This window comes from Mesocricetus auratus, unplaced genomic scaffold (genome assembly GCF_017639785.1).
Source record: "Mesocricetus auratus isolate SY011 unplaced genomic scaffold, BCM_Maur_2.0 Super-Scaffold_100004, whole genome shotgun sequence".
NCBI lineage: Eukaryota > Metazoa > Chordata > Mammalia > Rodentia > Cricetidae > Mesocricetus > Mesocricetus auratus.
Genome location: NW_024429189.1, coordinates 11,130,804 through 11,147,635, shown reverse-complemented (window position 1 = coordinate 11,147,635; position 16,832 = coordinate 11,130,804). Strand labels below are relative to the sequence as shown.

Here is a 16,832-nt window from a genome sequence, read left to right as displayed (position 1 = left end):
TTTAATTGCAGATCCTTTTGAGGCATTCATCATCTTTTCTATACGCCATGAGATTCGGAGGATTGATCTGCATAAAGGAGATTATAGCCTACTTGTTCCTGGACTGAGAAACACCATAGCACTTGATTTTCATTTCAATCAAAGTCTACTTTATTGGACAGATGTTGTAGAAGACAGAATATACAGGGGCAAGCTTTCAGAGAATGGAGGTATGTGTATCGAAATTTCACTGAAAGACGAAGTTGGTTTTTGAATAGCAATATGTAATATCAGAAAAGATTCTGATTAATCTTTCACTGTGTAAAATCAGAAGATTAAGTACATATATGAAGATGTGCTAAGGGAGAGAACTGGCCAGGCCCAGATGGCTCATCTATCGTCTTTCATTTTATTTTTCTGAGAGTTATGGAGAAGAAAATTTATTTCCTTATGAGGAAAGAAAAGATTGGTTTCTAGGTACTAGTAATTGGATTTGGGATTAAAGTAGCTCATTTTTATTTGGATAACACCTTTCAACATAATTCAAAGAAATAATGAAAATAAATTTCAAATATATGAACTATATTTTTGTTATAATTAAACTTATCTCTTCTGTCTAATAACCAATAGGTACTGTTTAAATAAAGGTGTGGTACTTCACTTAAAAGTGTTGCTTTGTTTGTGGCATTGCAAGGCTATCAAATTATTAATTTTTTTATGAAATCCCCCTTGCAATTTCAAAATTAGTAATGCTTAAACACAATACAGTTAAAACATGAAAAATCCTCCTGTATCTTATGTTCATGGAATGACTAAAAATAGTGACTTTAGAAAACAGGTTTGTTAAGTATATAAAGTTTATAATGGAAGCCACTGACAAGTGTCATACAGTATAATGAATACATGATTAGAAAAGGATTGTAAATGAATTTTATTAAGTTATGAAAGAAATCTAGTAGTAGATACATATGAAATTGGGCAGATATTACTGAACTGCTGATTTTTTAACACTTTTTTATTATATATTTAAATTAGAAACAAGCTTGCTTACCATGTCAGTCCCAGTTCCCTCTCTCTCCCCTCCAGGGCTGCTCTGGCCCATCAGCCCCCACCCAATACCCACTCCATTCCCAAGGGAGAGTAAAGCCCTCCATTGGGGATCTCTAGAGTTTGTCATTTATGGACATGCTACGAGGCTCATGGACCAGGGAGTAGGATAAATGTGACTTAGGTCTTTAGTTAGCTGAGGTTACAAATGGAAATAGATAAATGATGTATGTATGATGCCTAACCAAAGATAGAAAATGGTGTGGTTATTAAACACAAGGCATATTGATCCAGGTAGACTTTCATTCCTTACTTCTCTCTTTGAAGGTCAGCCTTTTGATGAAATTGCCTTGTTTTTCCCACCACACTTTATTGTTTTAGTATGTCTCTTATTCAATCAGGAAAACCCCAAACAGGAAGTAACTGTTTTGCAACCTAACATTGCTATCACTTTAGTGTTTCCAAAAGTCCTGGAAGGGTTTGTGAGAGTGAAAATTTCTGCTAGGGAAGAACAGGGACTACAAATGTTGAAATCCATTTTCTCTGTTAGGTATGATTTTTCCACCAGGACCTTCAGAGCTGATGTACTCTGGGCTGTGTCCACAAATGGGCCCGTCTTCTGCACCTTCTTGAACGGCTATGCATATTGGCTTCCTTTTTTAACAGGTGTCAGTGCCATAGAAGTGGTTGTGGAACATGGCTTGGCTACTCCAGAAGGCCTGACAGTAGACTGGATAGCAGGCAACATATACTGGATTGACAGCAATCTGGATCAAATTGAAGTATCTAAACTTGATGGTTCTCTGAGAGCTACATTGATAGCAGGAGCCATGGAGCATCCCAGGGCCATTGCACTGGACCCAAGATATGGGTAAGAAGCTTAACTTTACAGGTTCTTCTTGTCATAGAAATTCTCCTCCAATTTACAATTCTAAGTAAGGAGGTAAAATGCTCTCTTTGCATATTAGTATGCTTATGTTTGTATAGCAGTATATGCCAGCATGGTAGCATAGCATGTGTGTTTACATCGGCAGAAGTTTCTTACAGAGTCCATTACTGAGACATTTTTTGAGGCAGAGTATATCTTCCTATTAAATATGGGCACGAAGCACTATTGGAAGTAATTGTAGCTCTTCTCCAAAGCAGTAATTTAATGAATTTCTCTTGTTCTGCCCCAGAGATGCTGTAATTTTTTTTCTAATGGCTACAAACCCCAGGGCGAGTCTTTGTTCTGAATAGTCACAGATGTTAACCAGCTCACCCTTTATTTATTTAGTATGTTCTTAGAGTCAATTGAAAAGGAAATTGAAACAGGCATAAAGGAGTGTAGCAGTGAGATGCTGACTATTGGGAAGTTTTGAGAGACAAAAGAACTGATTCTGGAAATCAATGTTAAATGTTGAGTCACTCCTACTGTTGCCTAGTTTGTCCATTGTTTCCTGATTTTTCAAGCAGCAGAAGAAAAACAGCAGACTTAGGAGCCATGAGTTCTAATTCTGGCACAGACACTGGCTCTCTGGTGAAACCAAATGTGTGACCTCTTAGCTTTATCATCTGAATATAAGGGATTACATATTCAAATGAAATATGTAATCAAAACGAGAGAACTCCTTTGAATTCCTTATTTATTATTTATTTCCCTGGTAATGAGCTTGTAAGTTGAAGGCTTTGTCAAGTATGCAAAATACTTTAAAAGTGCTACTTTCGGCTCTATATCTTAAATTCAAAGTTCAGAAATCACCAGTTAGAGCAGTGTAAGCCTAGAGGAAGCTCAATGGGATGCAGAGGACACAGCCTGCCCCCCACCTTGAAGTTGCTGATATTCAAGCCCATATTTGTCTGCTTCTTGGTTCTCTCCCCAGGATCTAAACACGAGTAGATCAGGAGGTATTTTTCCTTTCACACTTTCTTTCATAGCTTCTGTAAGCAATTCATCTAAAAAGACCTGTGAAGTTAAATGAGGAAGGCTCTTTTTTTTTTCAACAATCTGTTCCCCAAATGCAAGCAGATTGGTGACCTTCTATACCACCCACAATGCTTCCAGCTCATGACTCCCATGTGACCCATACTGGTAGGAAGGTCCTGCCCGTCACTCCTGGCTAAGTGGTACAAGAAATAAATCTTCATGGGAAACTTTCTGCACAACAGCAAGTGCTATGTTGACTCAAGATTCATTTGTAGCATGCTCCATCTTAGGAAAATATGAGAACACTTCCCAAAGCACAGACTGTAAGAGAGAGGTGAACATAAACAAGAAAAGTGAGTTTTGGAGACTGTACAGTCTTTCAGTTTGACAGAGATTTCATGTCCCAAGCATTGTATCCACAGGAAGGAAGATACCCTTATTTTTCTCTGTTTTTTTGATGGTGGGTTTTTTCCCTTCCCCTCGTAAAACGTAACTTGTAAAGAAGAAAATGAAACAGAAACACAAAGGACACAGAAACTAAATCGAATTACCAAACATTTCAGTGAATGAAGGAACTGTGATAAAAAAGGCTATCCCATGTGTAGCAGGACTTAAAAAATCTCCTCCAAGTGGTGCATGTGTGTAGGTGTGTGGGGTGGGGTGGGGGGGTTTATGAAAGTCTTCCAAGAGAGAATATTCTCTTCCACTGTTTGGCTACGACATTTGTTCAGTTAATTAATTTAATCACTGCACTCATGACATAGTAAAAAAATAAAATAAAACAAGTTGGAAACAACATGTTTCAAACTGTTTCTGTCATAAATGATGGAAGTACAGATGACACTCACTTCTTACCCTGTGAGAACTAATGAAATGTTTGGTTGTCAAGATTTGAGAGTATTTTTACTTAAAGTTATTAAATGGAATAGTGGAATAGTTATAATGGAAACTCATTTGTATAGTTTAGTAAAACCCTGTGAGGTTATTTTAAGGATTACATTTTTTGCATGGCAGACTATAAGGACAATAGGCATTCTTGTAGCATATACAACATTTAAACATACACATGTCAGCTTACATGCAGAATATACAGCACATACACATATATGCATGCATACTAACACAGGGTGCACAGCACAAACACACAACAAATGTACACTCATACCCAAAGTATATACAACATAATCCCACACTCACTCATACAGCAAATACAAAGGAACATACCCATGCACACTTTCATACACAGGCATGCTGCAAAGTCAACCTAATCAGAAAAAACAATTTAAATAATTGACTTAAACTTAATTTATCATTTTAGTGTTGTCTAAAAGGCATATTAACATTTATTTTTCAAAAGTTTCCAGAAATGTAAGGAAATTCTGTACCTATGTTGAGGAGAGCTCCAAAATCTAAACATTTTTTAAACATTTCATTTTAAGGCAACTTCCCTGGATTGGTTGAAATCTATGCCTTGAACAAATATTTTTTATATTTTCTATTAAATCAAGAGCTTCCTCATGACATAAAAATTTATTTCAGTTTCTGAAGTCCATCACAGCTCTTGTTGCATAGAAAAGTGACCAATAAATGCTTGTTAAACCGATGTATGCCCCTGGGCAGACTCTGCTTACATACCACCTCTAAGGATTCAATTACCCAGAACAGGTGAATTGATGAGAAATGTTATAAATTTCATTTACAATAACAAATAAAAAGAAAGTTTATCCTTAGTCACTGTGTTTGCTCAGCATGTCAGAGAAAACGAACAAACAAAGTACTGTTATAACTTCACTCTTATGAAACATGCGTGTCTCCTGTGAATTTCAGGAAGCTAGCAAGGCTTTGTGACTCACTTTTTTGGGTGGAAAATAATAGCAGTGCTTCCACACCATCTAGATTCATTAGCACGCAACCACTGATGTTCACTGTACATTACAAAACACATCTGCCCTGCCCCACATTTCTATTGTTCCGGCTTTCTGCTCAGCCTCCGAAGTAGCAAGCTATTCTAAAATGTTCATGTGGCTCTTAAGAAGGACCATTTTTTTGTTTTTCTTTCATTCATTTTTGAGTTGAACCCCCGACTGAGGTTCGCTGAAGGAGGACGTGAACCTCTCAAACGCCAAGCTTCTAACTGGGGAATGATCAGCAGTTCTGAATGTGCAGAGTCCTTCAGGGTTCTTGAACTTCACAATGCTCAGGCTCAGTTCCCACAGGACAATTTGTTTCTTTCTCCATTGCTCACATTTACTTTTCATTTCAGGTGTCCTAGTAATTGACGTCTACTGACAAAAGTGGAACCAGCATTTGTGAACATTAGTGAGGCAATTCTATTAAATTTTCTCTGGGAATACTGTAAATTACAGTAATCTCTATTCATTGTTGACTATAAAAGACAAAGATAACCTCTGCCTTTCAGAGATCTTTTCCTTTCACCTTTTTTAGCACGAACTGACAGATTAGCCTATAATAGTCCAGGTTGTTCATGATCTATTGCCCAGCTTAATCTGAAAAAAAAACTGCAAAAATGTAGGCCATTTTTTAAAAACAATCTTTAAAAACAATTGTAGCTGAGCATCAGTGATTTATACAAAGATCCAGTTTTCCTATACTTGAGGAACTAAAGCTATTATTGAAATTTTAACACATTTTTACCATTTAGAAAGGAAAGAAAAAAATGATGCTGCTATAGTACGAACTTGTAAAACTCACAAAAGAGTGCTGAGAACTTTATGAAACAATGAGCCATGAAATCAACCGTGAATGTCAGTTGTGTTAACTGTGTTGTAGCAAGGTTAAGAACTCTTTGAAGGCAACTACTTTTAGCACATATTCTTTTACAGAAAGTGACTAAAGCTTCCTACTAAAAATGATGGAAGATTAATATCACAGTACTCACTAAAGAAGAAAGACACACACACACACACACACACACACACACACACGTCACCTGAGTTAGAATGCCATATTGATGTATCCCACCCAAGAAAATATCCCATACTTTATTCTCTACTAGAAGAATGCTTGAGAATTGATAGTATCTTTAAAAGTGAACCTAAAGGTATGCCTTTCAAAACAACAAAACACAAACAAGGACTCAAAAAAAACAAACAACAAAATCGAATCAAAACAAACAAACAACAAAAATAAAAACAAGTATTCACCTTAAAGAGAATACAGTAATAAATGGTTTATTCTGGAGCAAAATGTGAGTGATCATTCACAAACTTTTACTAGCAACAATAGAGAAAGCCAAAAATAAATACACTTTTCAAATGTATTATACAACACATCAGTTAGACAAGTTACTAAAGATAGGGTGAACTTCTCTTTTAAGGCTGAGATGGTCTTTGACAAGACTGTTAGTTTTTATTGGTGGAAAACTAGGATTTTTTAAATACCGTTCAAATATATTTTATAATTATTATTCTGTTAAAATGACAGGCACAGCCAAAAAATGGCTAGGGACAGAACACAGTCCAAGAATGGGACTGTGAGAATTCAGAATGTTCATTAAAAAAAGCAAGATTCTTGTGATCTCAGTTTCTTCAAAACAGAATTGTTTTTGGAATGGGTTTTCTTTCTCCTCCCAGGTGTAACATGTAACAAGAGCTTCGTTGCCCATTTGTTCCCATGGTCCCTTCTCAGTCCCAAAGAAGCACATGGATGCTGTATTAATTATAAAACTGCTAGCCAGTATATTGGGCTTAATTATTAACCCATTTCTACTAATCTATGCATTTCCACATGGTCTCAGCTTGCCTGAGAATGCCTTCAGCATATTCTCTTCCTGGGCTCTACATCACAACTCCTGTCTGCCTACATTTCCCAGAATTCTCCTCCTCCTAGTCCTGCCTATACTTCCTGCCAGGCCATTCAGTGTTTTATTCATCAACCAATAAGAGAAACCTAAATACAGAAGGACATCCCCTTCAGTAGTGTATAGGAGTGCTTTTACTTCAGCTATTAATATTCATATACCTCTATGGAGGAAACACGTTTTTGTCACATGTTGCTTGTTCTTGTGACTGGATACTTTACTCAGGTGACCCTTCTTAACCCTCTGAGTTTAAACTGTCTGACGCTTTGAATAAAAGTTGACCATTGCATGAGACTTTTGTTGGCCTCATTTCTAGGCTCTGCTCTCCCAGCTTCATACTACCCACTACAGCAGTAAACAGTTAATAGGGTAAAGACAGCACTAAATAAATAGCTAAGATCAAGCCATGCAAAATTTTTTCCTCTCAAACTACTTAATTGAAAAGTGTACCTGCCCTCATAGTAATGAAGCTTTATTCCATTTTTGATCTGATAAAATATATTAAAAATTTTGTATATTCTGGGGCTGGAGAGATGGCTCTTTCAGAGGACCTGGTGTTCAATTCCTAGAACACACATGGTAACTCAAACTGTTTCTAACTCCAGTTCCAGTGGACCTGTCACCCACACACAGACATAAATGTAGGCAAAACACCAGTGAACATAAAATTTAAAATATGTACATTTATTACATTTTCATATATTATTGTCTATAAACATTATTTTATATAATTAGTGTTGTCAATTCCAAAGCATCGTTTTCTTAAAGCTTTTAATTTTTAAAAAGACCAAGAAATAAGTGTTAGTTATTTTATATGTGTCCTCCACCACATTTTAATATTTTTACTTATTTTATTTTGAGATACCTGTATTTTAAAACTTTTATTAGGCAAGTGATCAAACACATAAACTAAAACAATTTGCATGATAAAATCAATTGCACCTATTACTCAGCTTCAATAATTGTCAGTCTTATCCCCTGTGGTGATATTATTATAGATGTGCTTTCCCAAATATCAAATATTTCACTGACCAAACAACAGGCTACTTGATCATTTTTTGTAGAAATCTTCCTGTCAGCATATCTGTGAAAAAACACCCAGAAGCTGCTAATGATTTAAAAAGAATATTACAATGAGCTAATGAAAAACATATTGTTCACATAAAAATCAAAACTCTCACATCCTAAAGGAAATAGGCAATAGTTTAATCTGGAGCCATTTTGAGTGACCACAGCTCCACTCAATTTCCCAATGTCTAAGAAATTTTACGAAGTTTTATAGTTTGTAGAGCAAATAGAGTCATAGCTCAAAGAAAGTTTAAAATATATTGGTGGGCTAATTAGGGATACAGGCATAAAAGTATGGGGGAAGCTTTTCTGCAGGTCATTGGGTGGCATATAATGATATCCTTAACTTGGTGTTTTTGGAAGCTAGCGGTATGCTGAGTTATCCACAGGGTTTTTGTATATTAGTTACAGGGTGTTATTTCTGACAGAGAGTTGGCAAGGAGTAGCTGTTCTTGGGACTCGATAGCTAGCCCAAGATATGGCAAATAGCTTTGTACCTGGAACATTCCAGTCTCTACCCATCACTGCAATTCTAGTGAGTCAGTTAATCTGAAGACAAGGCTTCTCTTCAGCAGGCTTTGTTTATAATATCCTCAGGATTATATCATTATTAACTCCTGAATAGTGATCCACCTGCTCCCTTCCTGTTAGGTGGCCCTATTTTGCTTCTTGTTCTTCATTTCTCTCTGACTACACTTTGGAACTCTGGTCTATTTCTGAGCCTGAAGCTGCCTCTTTATTCCCCTGTTGGAGTATTCTACAAGTTGAACATTTACCAACTAATACTCTACTCATTACAAATTTTTCTTCAAAGTATTTCACAGGTTGTAATTCCATATGCATAAACTTACATGGTTTGTCTTCCGATGTACTTGAAGCCACTGGGTTAGAAAATACATCCATTTATTCTTGCGACTTTTACCTAGGAAACTTTTCCTCATGTGGTATGCATAAGAAAAACATTGGAAATGAAGGAATAAAACAATGGCATTATTTCTTTTTCTTCAGAATTCTTTTCTGGACAGACTGGGATGCCAATTTCCCTCGCATCGAATCTGCCTCTATGAGCGGTGCTGGGAGAAAAACTATCTATAAAGACATGAAAACTGGGGCATGGCCTAATGGACTGACTGTGGACCACTTTGAGAAAAGGATAGTTTGGACAGATGCCAGGTTAAAAACATTCTCTTGTGTTTTCATTTGCTTTCTCCAGCTTTTTAGCTATATTGTTAAGTATTCTAATATAGGTATCACACAGTGGTAATGCATATTTGATTTTGTAGTTGTTTTTGTTTTACTTTGGAAAATATTAGATATAAACCCATAGACTCAATAGCTTTATCATTTGTCTGATTTGCATAACTGCATCCCTGGACTCCTTCAGTGGCTCTGATAAATCATTGCTGTACTGACCTTTTCTAGGTCAGATGCTATTTACTCAGCCTTCTATGATGGAACAAACATGATAGAAATTATCAGAGGACACGAGTACCTGTCACATCCCTTTGCTGTGTCTTTGTTTGGGAGTGAGGTGTACTGGACAGACTGGAGGACCAATACACTGGCCAAAGCCAACAAGTGGACAGGGCAGAATGTCAGTGTGATTCAGAAGACCAGTGCACAGCCATTTGACCTTCAGATATACCATCCCAGTCGACAGCCTCAAGGTAGGTGCTTAGGACAAGACGACCATCTTGAAACCTATCCATGTGAACTGTATGAGTGTAAAAGAAATGCTTTAAGCTAACAGTTATTTTATGTTACTGGTAGCACTAACCTTCATTTAATTAGCTCGAGATTTTTCTGCTTTGCCTTTTAAATTTCTTCCTTTAGAATATTATTCTTAGAAATTAAAGGTTTTATACTGTCTTGAAATTTTTAATCACTGACATAACACTGACAAGAAAGTGGGAAAAGCTTTCTAAGACCTTTACATTTGGAGCTGGGAAGACAGCATAGCATGTTTTGCTCTTGTAGAGGACCCAAGTTCAGTTTCTAGCACCTGTAATTGCAGCTTCAGAGGATCTGATACTTCTGGCCTTCTGCGGGTACCCATACTAATATATACACCCACATGCATATTCTCATTCTCTCTCTCTCTCTCTCTCTCTCTCTCTCTCTCTCTCTCTCTCTCTCTCTCTCTCATACACACACACACACACATGCACAATCATACACACAAGCAACTCTGTAAAACTATCTACAGAACAATTTTAAAATAACCTTTGCATTTTGATCCTCTTACAGACTATGAAGGAAAAGACTAAGGACCCAGAGTCCTACTGTAGCCATGAGCTAGCATATTGGGAGGTTGCATGGTGCTTCATGATAAAGCATAAACCATGGGGGATGGCTCTCTACCTCAGGTCTTACACATACATTTTGATCCCAAGGCTCACATTTCTTTTCTTGAATGCCCTGATGATTTGTCATAGCAGCAAGCATATGCCTAACCTGTTACACTTCTTCCCATTTCTATGGGATGTAACATGAGATTTTCAGTCTAACATCACTGAAGTCCCTTTGTTACTATTTTAAGTGTTATGTACAGAATTCATAGGTGATGCCATCTCACCTGTATAGGAGACATGTATTCCTTTCTTCTTCATGGGTGATTTTCTCTTATTGGCCCTTATGGTCTTTGGTTCACATGTTAAACCTTATTCTGAATTCATGCTATATTGTCTTGTTTTGGTGCTGACTAAAATCAATGGAATTTATGGCTGAGAAAATCCCATGCCTTCTCTTTGTCTACGATATTTGGCTTTCATTTTCTCAGAAGAGTATTCTTGTACCAAATGTGTTTTTGTGTGCAGTTTGTATACTCCTCCTACTACAGTTGAGTGAGTCCAGTTCTATTGCCAGTCCCCATCAATTTCTCAGTCTCTGTCCTCTTATTGTCTGTTCTTCTTTGCCTTGACAGTTTCAGCTCATCCTGGCCTATGCTTTTTTAGCCATTCTTAGCTGCATTCATACCATACATAGTCTGAACAGTACTACCCCCACTGGAAGAAGTTCAGACGCTGATTGCTTTGCACTTCAAATTATTTAGTGGTATACTAAATTTAAGTAAATCTGAATAAGAAGAAAATAAGGACTCTGACCAGCAAATGTCAGTGGTATAATGAAGTCACCTGTAAATACTTAGTCAATGTAAAGATAAGGCCAAAGAGTGCTCATGAAATGCATCCACATAACAGATTAGATTGATATTAATGACTACAAGATATTGCAAAGATGCACTTTTGTCTCCATAGTTATTAGTACTTAGTAGGGATTATGATTTTATAGGTTTAGATTCATCTCATAAATGAATGATTATGAGAAATGGCTTAGTCTATGCATTGCATCAAGTCTCTCCCTTAAATTGGATTTATAGAGAAGAAACAGACTCTCACACATTAGTGTAACTTTTAAGTTTACTTATATATATATATATATATGGAAAGGGAGTGGTTATTTTCTTGTTTGGATAAAGGTGTTTTTAATAGGTCTACTGAAATGAAAATGATTTCTGTGTCACTTCCCTTACTTGCATTCAGTGGGGAATATTTTCTTCTGTGGGTATAATTTAAAGTATTTTCTCAGGACTCAGGAAAATATACTCTTTATTTACATTTAGAGAATTTCCTAATATGATCTGAACATGCTCTACCTACTCCTGTTTCCAATTGTGAGGATCATAGTGTATGGAAGAATCATTGTCTGCACTGTTCATCTGTTCCAGTGAAGCAACTGTACACTATTTGCTTAGGAAGACACAGAATATGACCAGTATTTTGTGACTGTAAAGGATCTGGTGATGTAGGCTCAGCTATCTCACAGAGAATCAACAGTTCCTCATTTATAATGAATAATACAATGAGGACCATAGTAGAATGAGACATTTTAAAACATGATCTTCACTGTCTTTTAAATAATGAAATACAGATTTCCCAAATTTAAAAAATGATGATTTCAAATACCTTGAGATTCCCTGTGTTTCCAAGTAAGGAATTCATACTGCATTGACACCAATTTCCTTACACACGAATACTTGTATTGACAAATATCCAATTCAGGTACTAGACTTAAAGGTTTTCACAACCTATTTGAGTTCAGTTTGACTCCTAATATCATCAATATGTGAGAGTAGGAAGAAGTAAACCAAGTTTTGGGTGGACAGGATGGCTCATCTCTGTACATATCACTTAGAAGGCTAAGACAGGAAGCACATGAGCTTCTGGACTGTCTGAAGACTTTATGTAGCTTTACCACCAACAACAAAATACATATGAGACATGATGAAGCAATAGTGAGTACTTTTAAGCCTATGTTAATGTATGATGAAAGGATTATTTTAAGTTATTAGCATGTTATTTAAATTCACAGTGTTTACTCTGTGTACGGATTTTAATGTTAGTGTTTTCAGGATCATGCCCCCAAAATATTTTTCTGTCTAGGCATTCCATACCTTTTTAGGTGAATTGATAAATCACAATCAATTAACAAAGTGTGTGAAGGGATGGGTCATGCCAAAATATGCCTGAGATTCCCTTTACAACTTAGGATCAGACTGGAGTACCTCATTTTATTCAACATAGTTTAGTGGATAAACTTGAAAAAAATCTATTTTAAAAATAGTCAAGAAGAGTTGTGGCTGGAGTTAACGCTTTTAATCAGTTGATTATAAGTTGAAGTAAGGAAGTTTGATGAGATTTCTTAAGAATATTTCAAAAATGAGAGGAAGGACAGAGTCTTGGAGAAAACCAAAATTAACATGCAAGAATGTGGAGTCCAATACCTCTGAGAAAGTGCCAACACGAATCTGAGAGGATATGAAACTGGTGTCCAGATTCAGTTCTTGGAGATAAGTTAAAAACAAATAAATTTACTGACCAGCATATTTACTGGTTTGGGCTGTGTGGGGAATGTCAGCAAAGTCTGTAGGAAGAGCCAAAATGTTATTTGACTTGTTTGCAGATTATAGTTATTCATATAACTGATAGATACATCAATTATAGAGAGATGATAGATCAAAGATTTGCTTATTGCTCTGCTATGAATCTCTTCTTAAAATAACTTATAACTGACACAGTATCATACCTCCTCATCTATTAAAGATCCCACAATTTCCACACCTGCCCTCTTGAACATATAATTCTGTTGTCTGAAGAAAACATACTTCAAAGGGGCTTAACTGTTTAAAAAGACAGTGTTATTTTGCAAGAAGTATTTATTTTCAAAGACTAGGTACTGATGTTTTGATCTTCAAATGGTAGAAGTTTAAATGGTTTTAAATGACGTAAATATGACATTGCCTCCAGAGAAACAAATGAAACCACCTAAGAAATATAATGGGGAATACACTGAGGAATTTCGCTGTGGATGAAAAACCCATCACATTAAATAGATTTATAAGCATCCTCCCTATAGCAATGCCATCATCCCCTGCTTTCCTGGAAGTATCTATCACATGGCATGGTATTGGCAGGGAAGAGGAATCTAAACGAACAGGACTATTTTAAAAGGCATGGATTTATGATGGTCATGTCTCTTATTCCGTAATCAAACGCTAAGAATTGTTGCAGGATGTGGTTTACTCTTCTGCGAATGGGGCCAATTTATACTTATGAACTGAAACTGCCAATTATTACAATCATTACAAATGTAGCTACCAAAGTTCTCAGCATATTTTCTAACACAGGGTCTTAAAATCAGTTATTGTTTTGGTTTTAGAAGGTTAGGCTTTTTGTTCTTTTTTTTTTTTTGTACTTTGTGTCAATTGTTGAGATGGCATCTGTTGTTGTCCTGCATGGAGCCTGAAACCCTACATGGTCCTCCTGTCTTGGCTTCTCAGAGTCTGAGATGAAAGGAGTTAGACATCATGAGCAGGTGTTTGAGGAGCTCATTCTTGTAGATCATTTTTATGTCCCTTAGCCATTGTGTTTTACAAATAGATTGACAGACTGTTTCTCAAAAAGTAGTTGTAATAAATGATTCCAATTGACTCGGTAAAATATTTCTCTGAAGAAACTTTTCCTGACAATACTTATAAGAAAACAATATCCTTATTCATCCACCATTGACAAATTGATTACTTGTATCGATTTTTAGAAGGAGATTAAATGAGGCAAAAGCAATGTCTCCTTTCTCTTGCAAGTATTTCTTCTTGTGTTGATGTAAGAATCGTGGTAATGAAATTTATGGTTTTCGTTGTGCTCAGAATTACAGTTGTATTTTACTATCCAAAGAAATGAGTAGAAACAGTAATGACACTGATTATATAAATTAGTACCAGTTAAATTGGGCCTCAATTCTTAATGTTTTGAAATAATAATCAATATATTTCTCTGTCTAAAAAATTACTGATATAATTTCTCAGTTTTGTAAAATTCATCTTAAAAGACTGACAATGCTGTAATAATGTCTTAACACTTAATCATATTTCTTTAAGGCTTAACCTTTTCTTTTTCCTAATACTTATAAAACCTCTTGCAAAGAAGTTATAAACACTGAAGGAAAGGAATAATGAACTGTGAGGAATGAATATTTGTGTTTAATATTATAGCTTTGGTTAAGTATTATGTTTAACTTTAAATTTCAAGTCAGAGAACAGAAAAATAAAAGATATGTTATTCATATTCCTTCAATGGAGTAAACGTTCTAGTTTTTCAGTGAGAAAACAAGCTTGCTGCAAGTAAGCAGGGAATTCCTCAAGCAGATTTTCTTATAGAAGTTGACAAATGTTCTTCACAAAACATATCTGTTTATAATGAGACATAATAATAAAAAATTCAATGTAGGTGTTGTAAACATACTTACTGTGTACATTCATTATATATAATAAAAATTTTAGAGAATTGGGAAAAGACAAAACAGCAGCTCAAAAATCAAATCGTAAAAGCAAAGCACTGGATTCTAATATTATTGCTGATATCATTTCTTCTTAAAGGTAAAGCATATCACTTAGGCAATCTGGAATATACTATTCATTATACTATTAATATATTTATTTCCAATAATATTTCCTATGGGTAATAGAGGCCCCCAGATCCTCCCACAAAGAAACCCCCCAAACCAGGAAATATTCTCAAAGCTGAAACTAGCATGGTAGAGAACAGTCTCAAGTATTTGTAGAATACAATTTCACTTTCATACTTATTCTCTCAAGTGCTACTTAGAAAAATCAAATTTCTCTTACGTCTTTCTCTCACATGCATTGTGTGTGTGTATGAATGTGTGTACATATGTGTAGATTCTACCCTCATAAGAACTCTTAACATATATATATATACATAAATATATATATATATGTTACACACTTTGTATTGTAAGTCTTTTTCTTTCTGTCTCTCTTATGTCACTGTTACAATTAAAATCTCATACTTACTATCAAAATGCTCTTCAAAGGAAACCTATCCCCAACTTTTTTCATTTGATATATTTATGGAAGATTTTTCTGGTTTGAAACACAATCCATTTTAAATGCTAAAACTCGTTAACAAAAATTGATTGTTTCCTTAATTCAAATGAAAAATGAAATAAACTGCAAGTAATTTAACTTGCACTACATCTTTTAAAGTACCAAACATTTGTTAATAATTCACCTGTGAAATGTTAATATAATTTCTAAGATACATTTTACCTGTTATGTGTCTGAGGTCTCCCTTTTAAGAGAACTATGTATATATAAATAGACAGGAACTTATGTATTTTAATCCATCATTACTATAGCACATATATTGGTGGAATATCCATTGTTATTTTTTATATTTCATAAAAATAGAACATGTTGTGAGTCAGGTGAGACTAACACAGCATGTGAATACATGTGTTATGTTTTGCTGCGGAGCATCTCTTTCAGATGTAGATGCTGGCATGAAATGAGAAAGGCCTTGAGTTTGATCCACAATAGTATAATTAAAAAGTAAATAAATATGATGCTTCCTTAATTTCTTCCTTGTCAAGTGTGAAGGTTGACATTTTTCTAAATATCTTTAAAATATAGGTAAATTATTTAGTTTATTGGCAGTTATTCTATGCCAATTTAATTTATCATTACGATACCTGTTATGATCAAAAGGATAGAAAAATCTTCTTCTCATGAAACAAAACCAATCTCTGTATTTAGCGTTCAACATGGTTTTATTACCTAAGTAAATAGCATATGTAGTTCATGTGCATCTGTTTTTTAGAAATTTCTAGATAAAAGTAATTATATGGCGCTCTCTGCTGATGCAAAATGAAGTATAATTAAATAGAGTTTCCAAGAAATATGAATTTCTCTCTAACAATATTATTTCTTTCACAACCCAATTTATGTGATGTGTGAGTAACACTCGTTCTCCTGCCATCTTTTTTACTTATGTCTTATTGACTATCTCTTCTCACCCTTAATCTTTATGTGTTTAATAGATTTAACCAACTTTCCAGGTGTTTATGTTGTTGCCATTTCCGATCATAAATCACATACATTTGAGAATCACCAGTGGATCCACAGGTTCTTAAGTCTAATATAATCATGATTGCCCCACAGGTGGGACAGAAACCTCCATCAACAGATGCCATCCGAATTTTAAGAAAAATATATGAATGACAACGAATACTTATATAGAGAGCAGTAAAAGAGAAAAATGCTTCAAAGCTTAAATGTTGTATTCTTTGGAAGATTGGTGGATTTTTTTAAATTTAGCATAGTTGGAATAATGAGATAGAGGTTGGTCATGAGGAATTGGTGGACCTATGAGAACTATTCCAGAAGTGTGTTACTGAGTATGTGTGAGGAAACAATAGGAATCCTCAATCCTGTCAGGTCTGTATTTTAGAAAAACAACCAAGTTGGTAGCAAATAGAAATTAAGAGATTACTAAAGTAACACAGTCAATTGTGCAGAAGATAGAGGGAGTATGCTCTGAACATGGTCTCAGAATCAGAGAGCGCTGTGCAAGCATTAAAATCGGACATAATTCTCCTTGGTGCAAAAACAACATTGTCTTTTCCACCGTATTTTCAAGCTGTTCTATGCTTGGA

The 16,832-nt window shown here is 35.3% G+C and overlaps 1 protein-coding gene across 6 annotated transcripts in view; it reads left to right on the top strand.

Annotated features, from left to right (window-relative positions):
* The window catches only part of Lrp1b (LDL receptor related protein 1B), a 1,890,041-nt gene that overhangs the window by 1,214,851 nt on the left and 658,358 nt on the right, over positions 1-16,832 (top strand). For all 6 annotated transcript variants that reach the window (XM_040745299.1, XM_040745298.1, XM_040745301.1 and 3 more), the window contains exons 24-27: positions 12-209; positions 1,693-1,897; positions 8,829-8,993; positions 9,243-9,487. In XM_040745299.1, the coding sequence (XP_040601233.1) occupies positions 12-209; positions 1,693-1,897; positions 8,829-8,993; positions 9,243-9,487 (813 nt within the window). The remainder of the gene's footprint in view (positions 1-11; positions 210-1,692; positions 1,898-8,828; positions 8,994-9,242; positions 9,488-16,832) is intronic.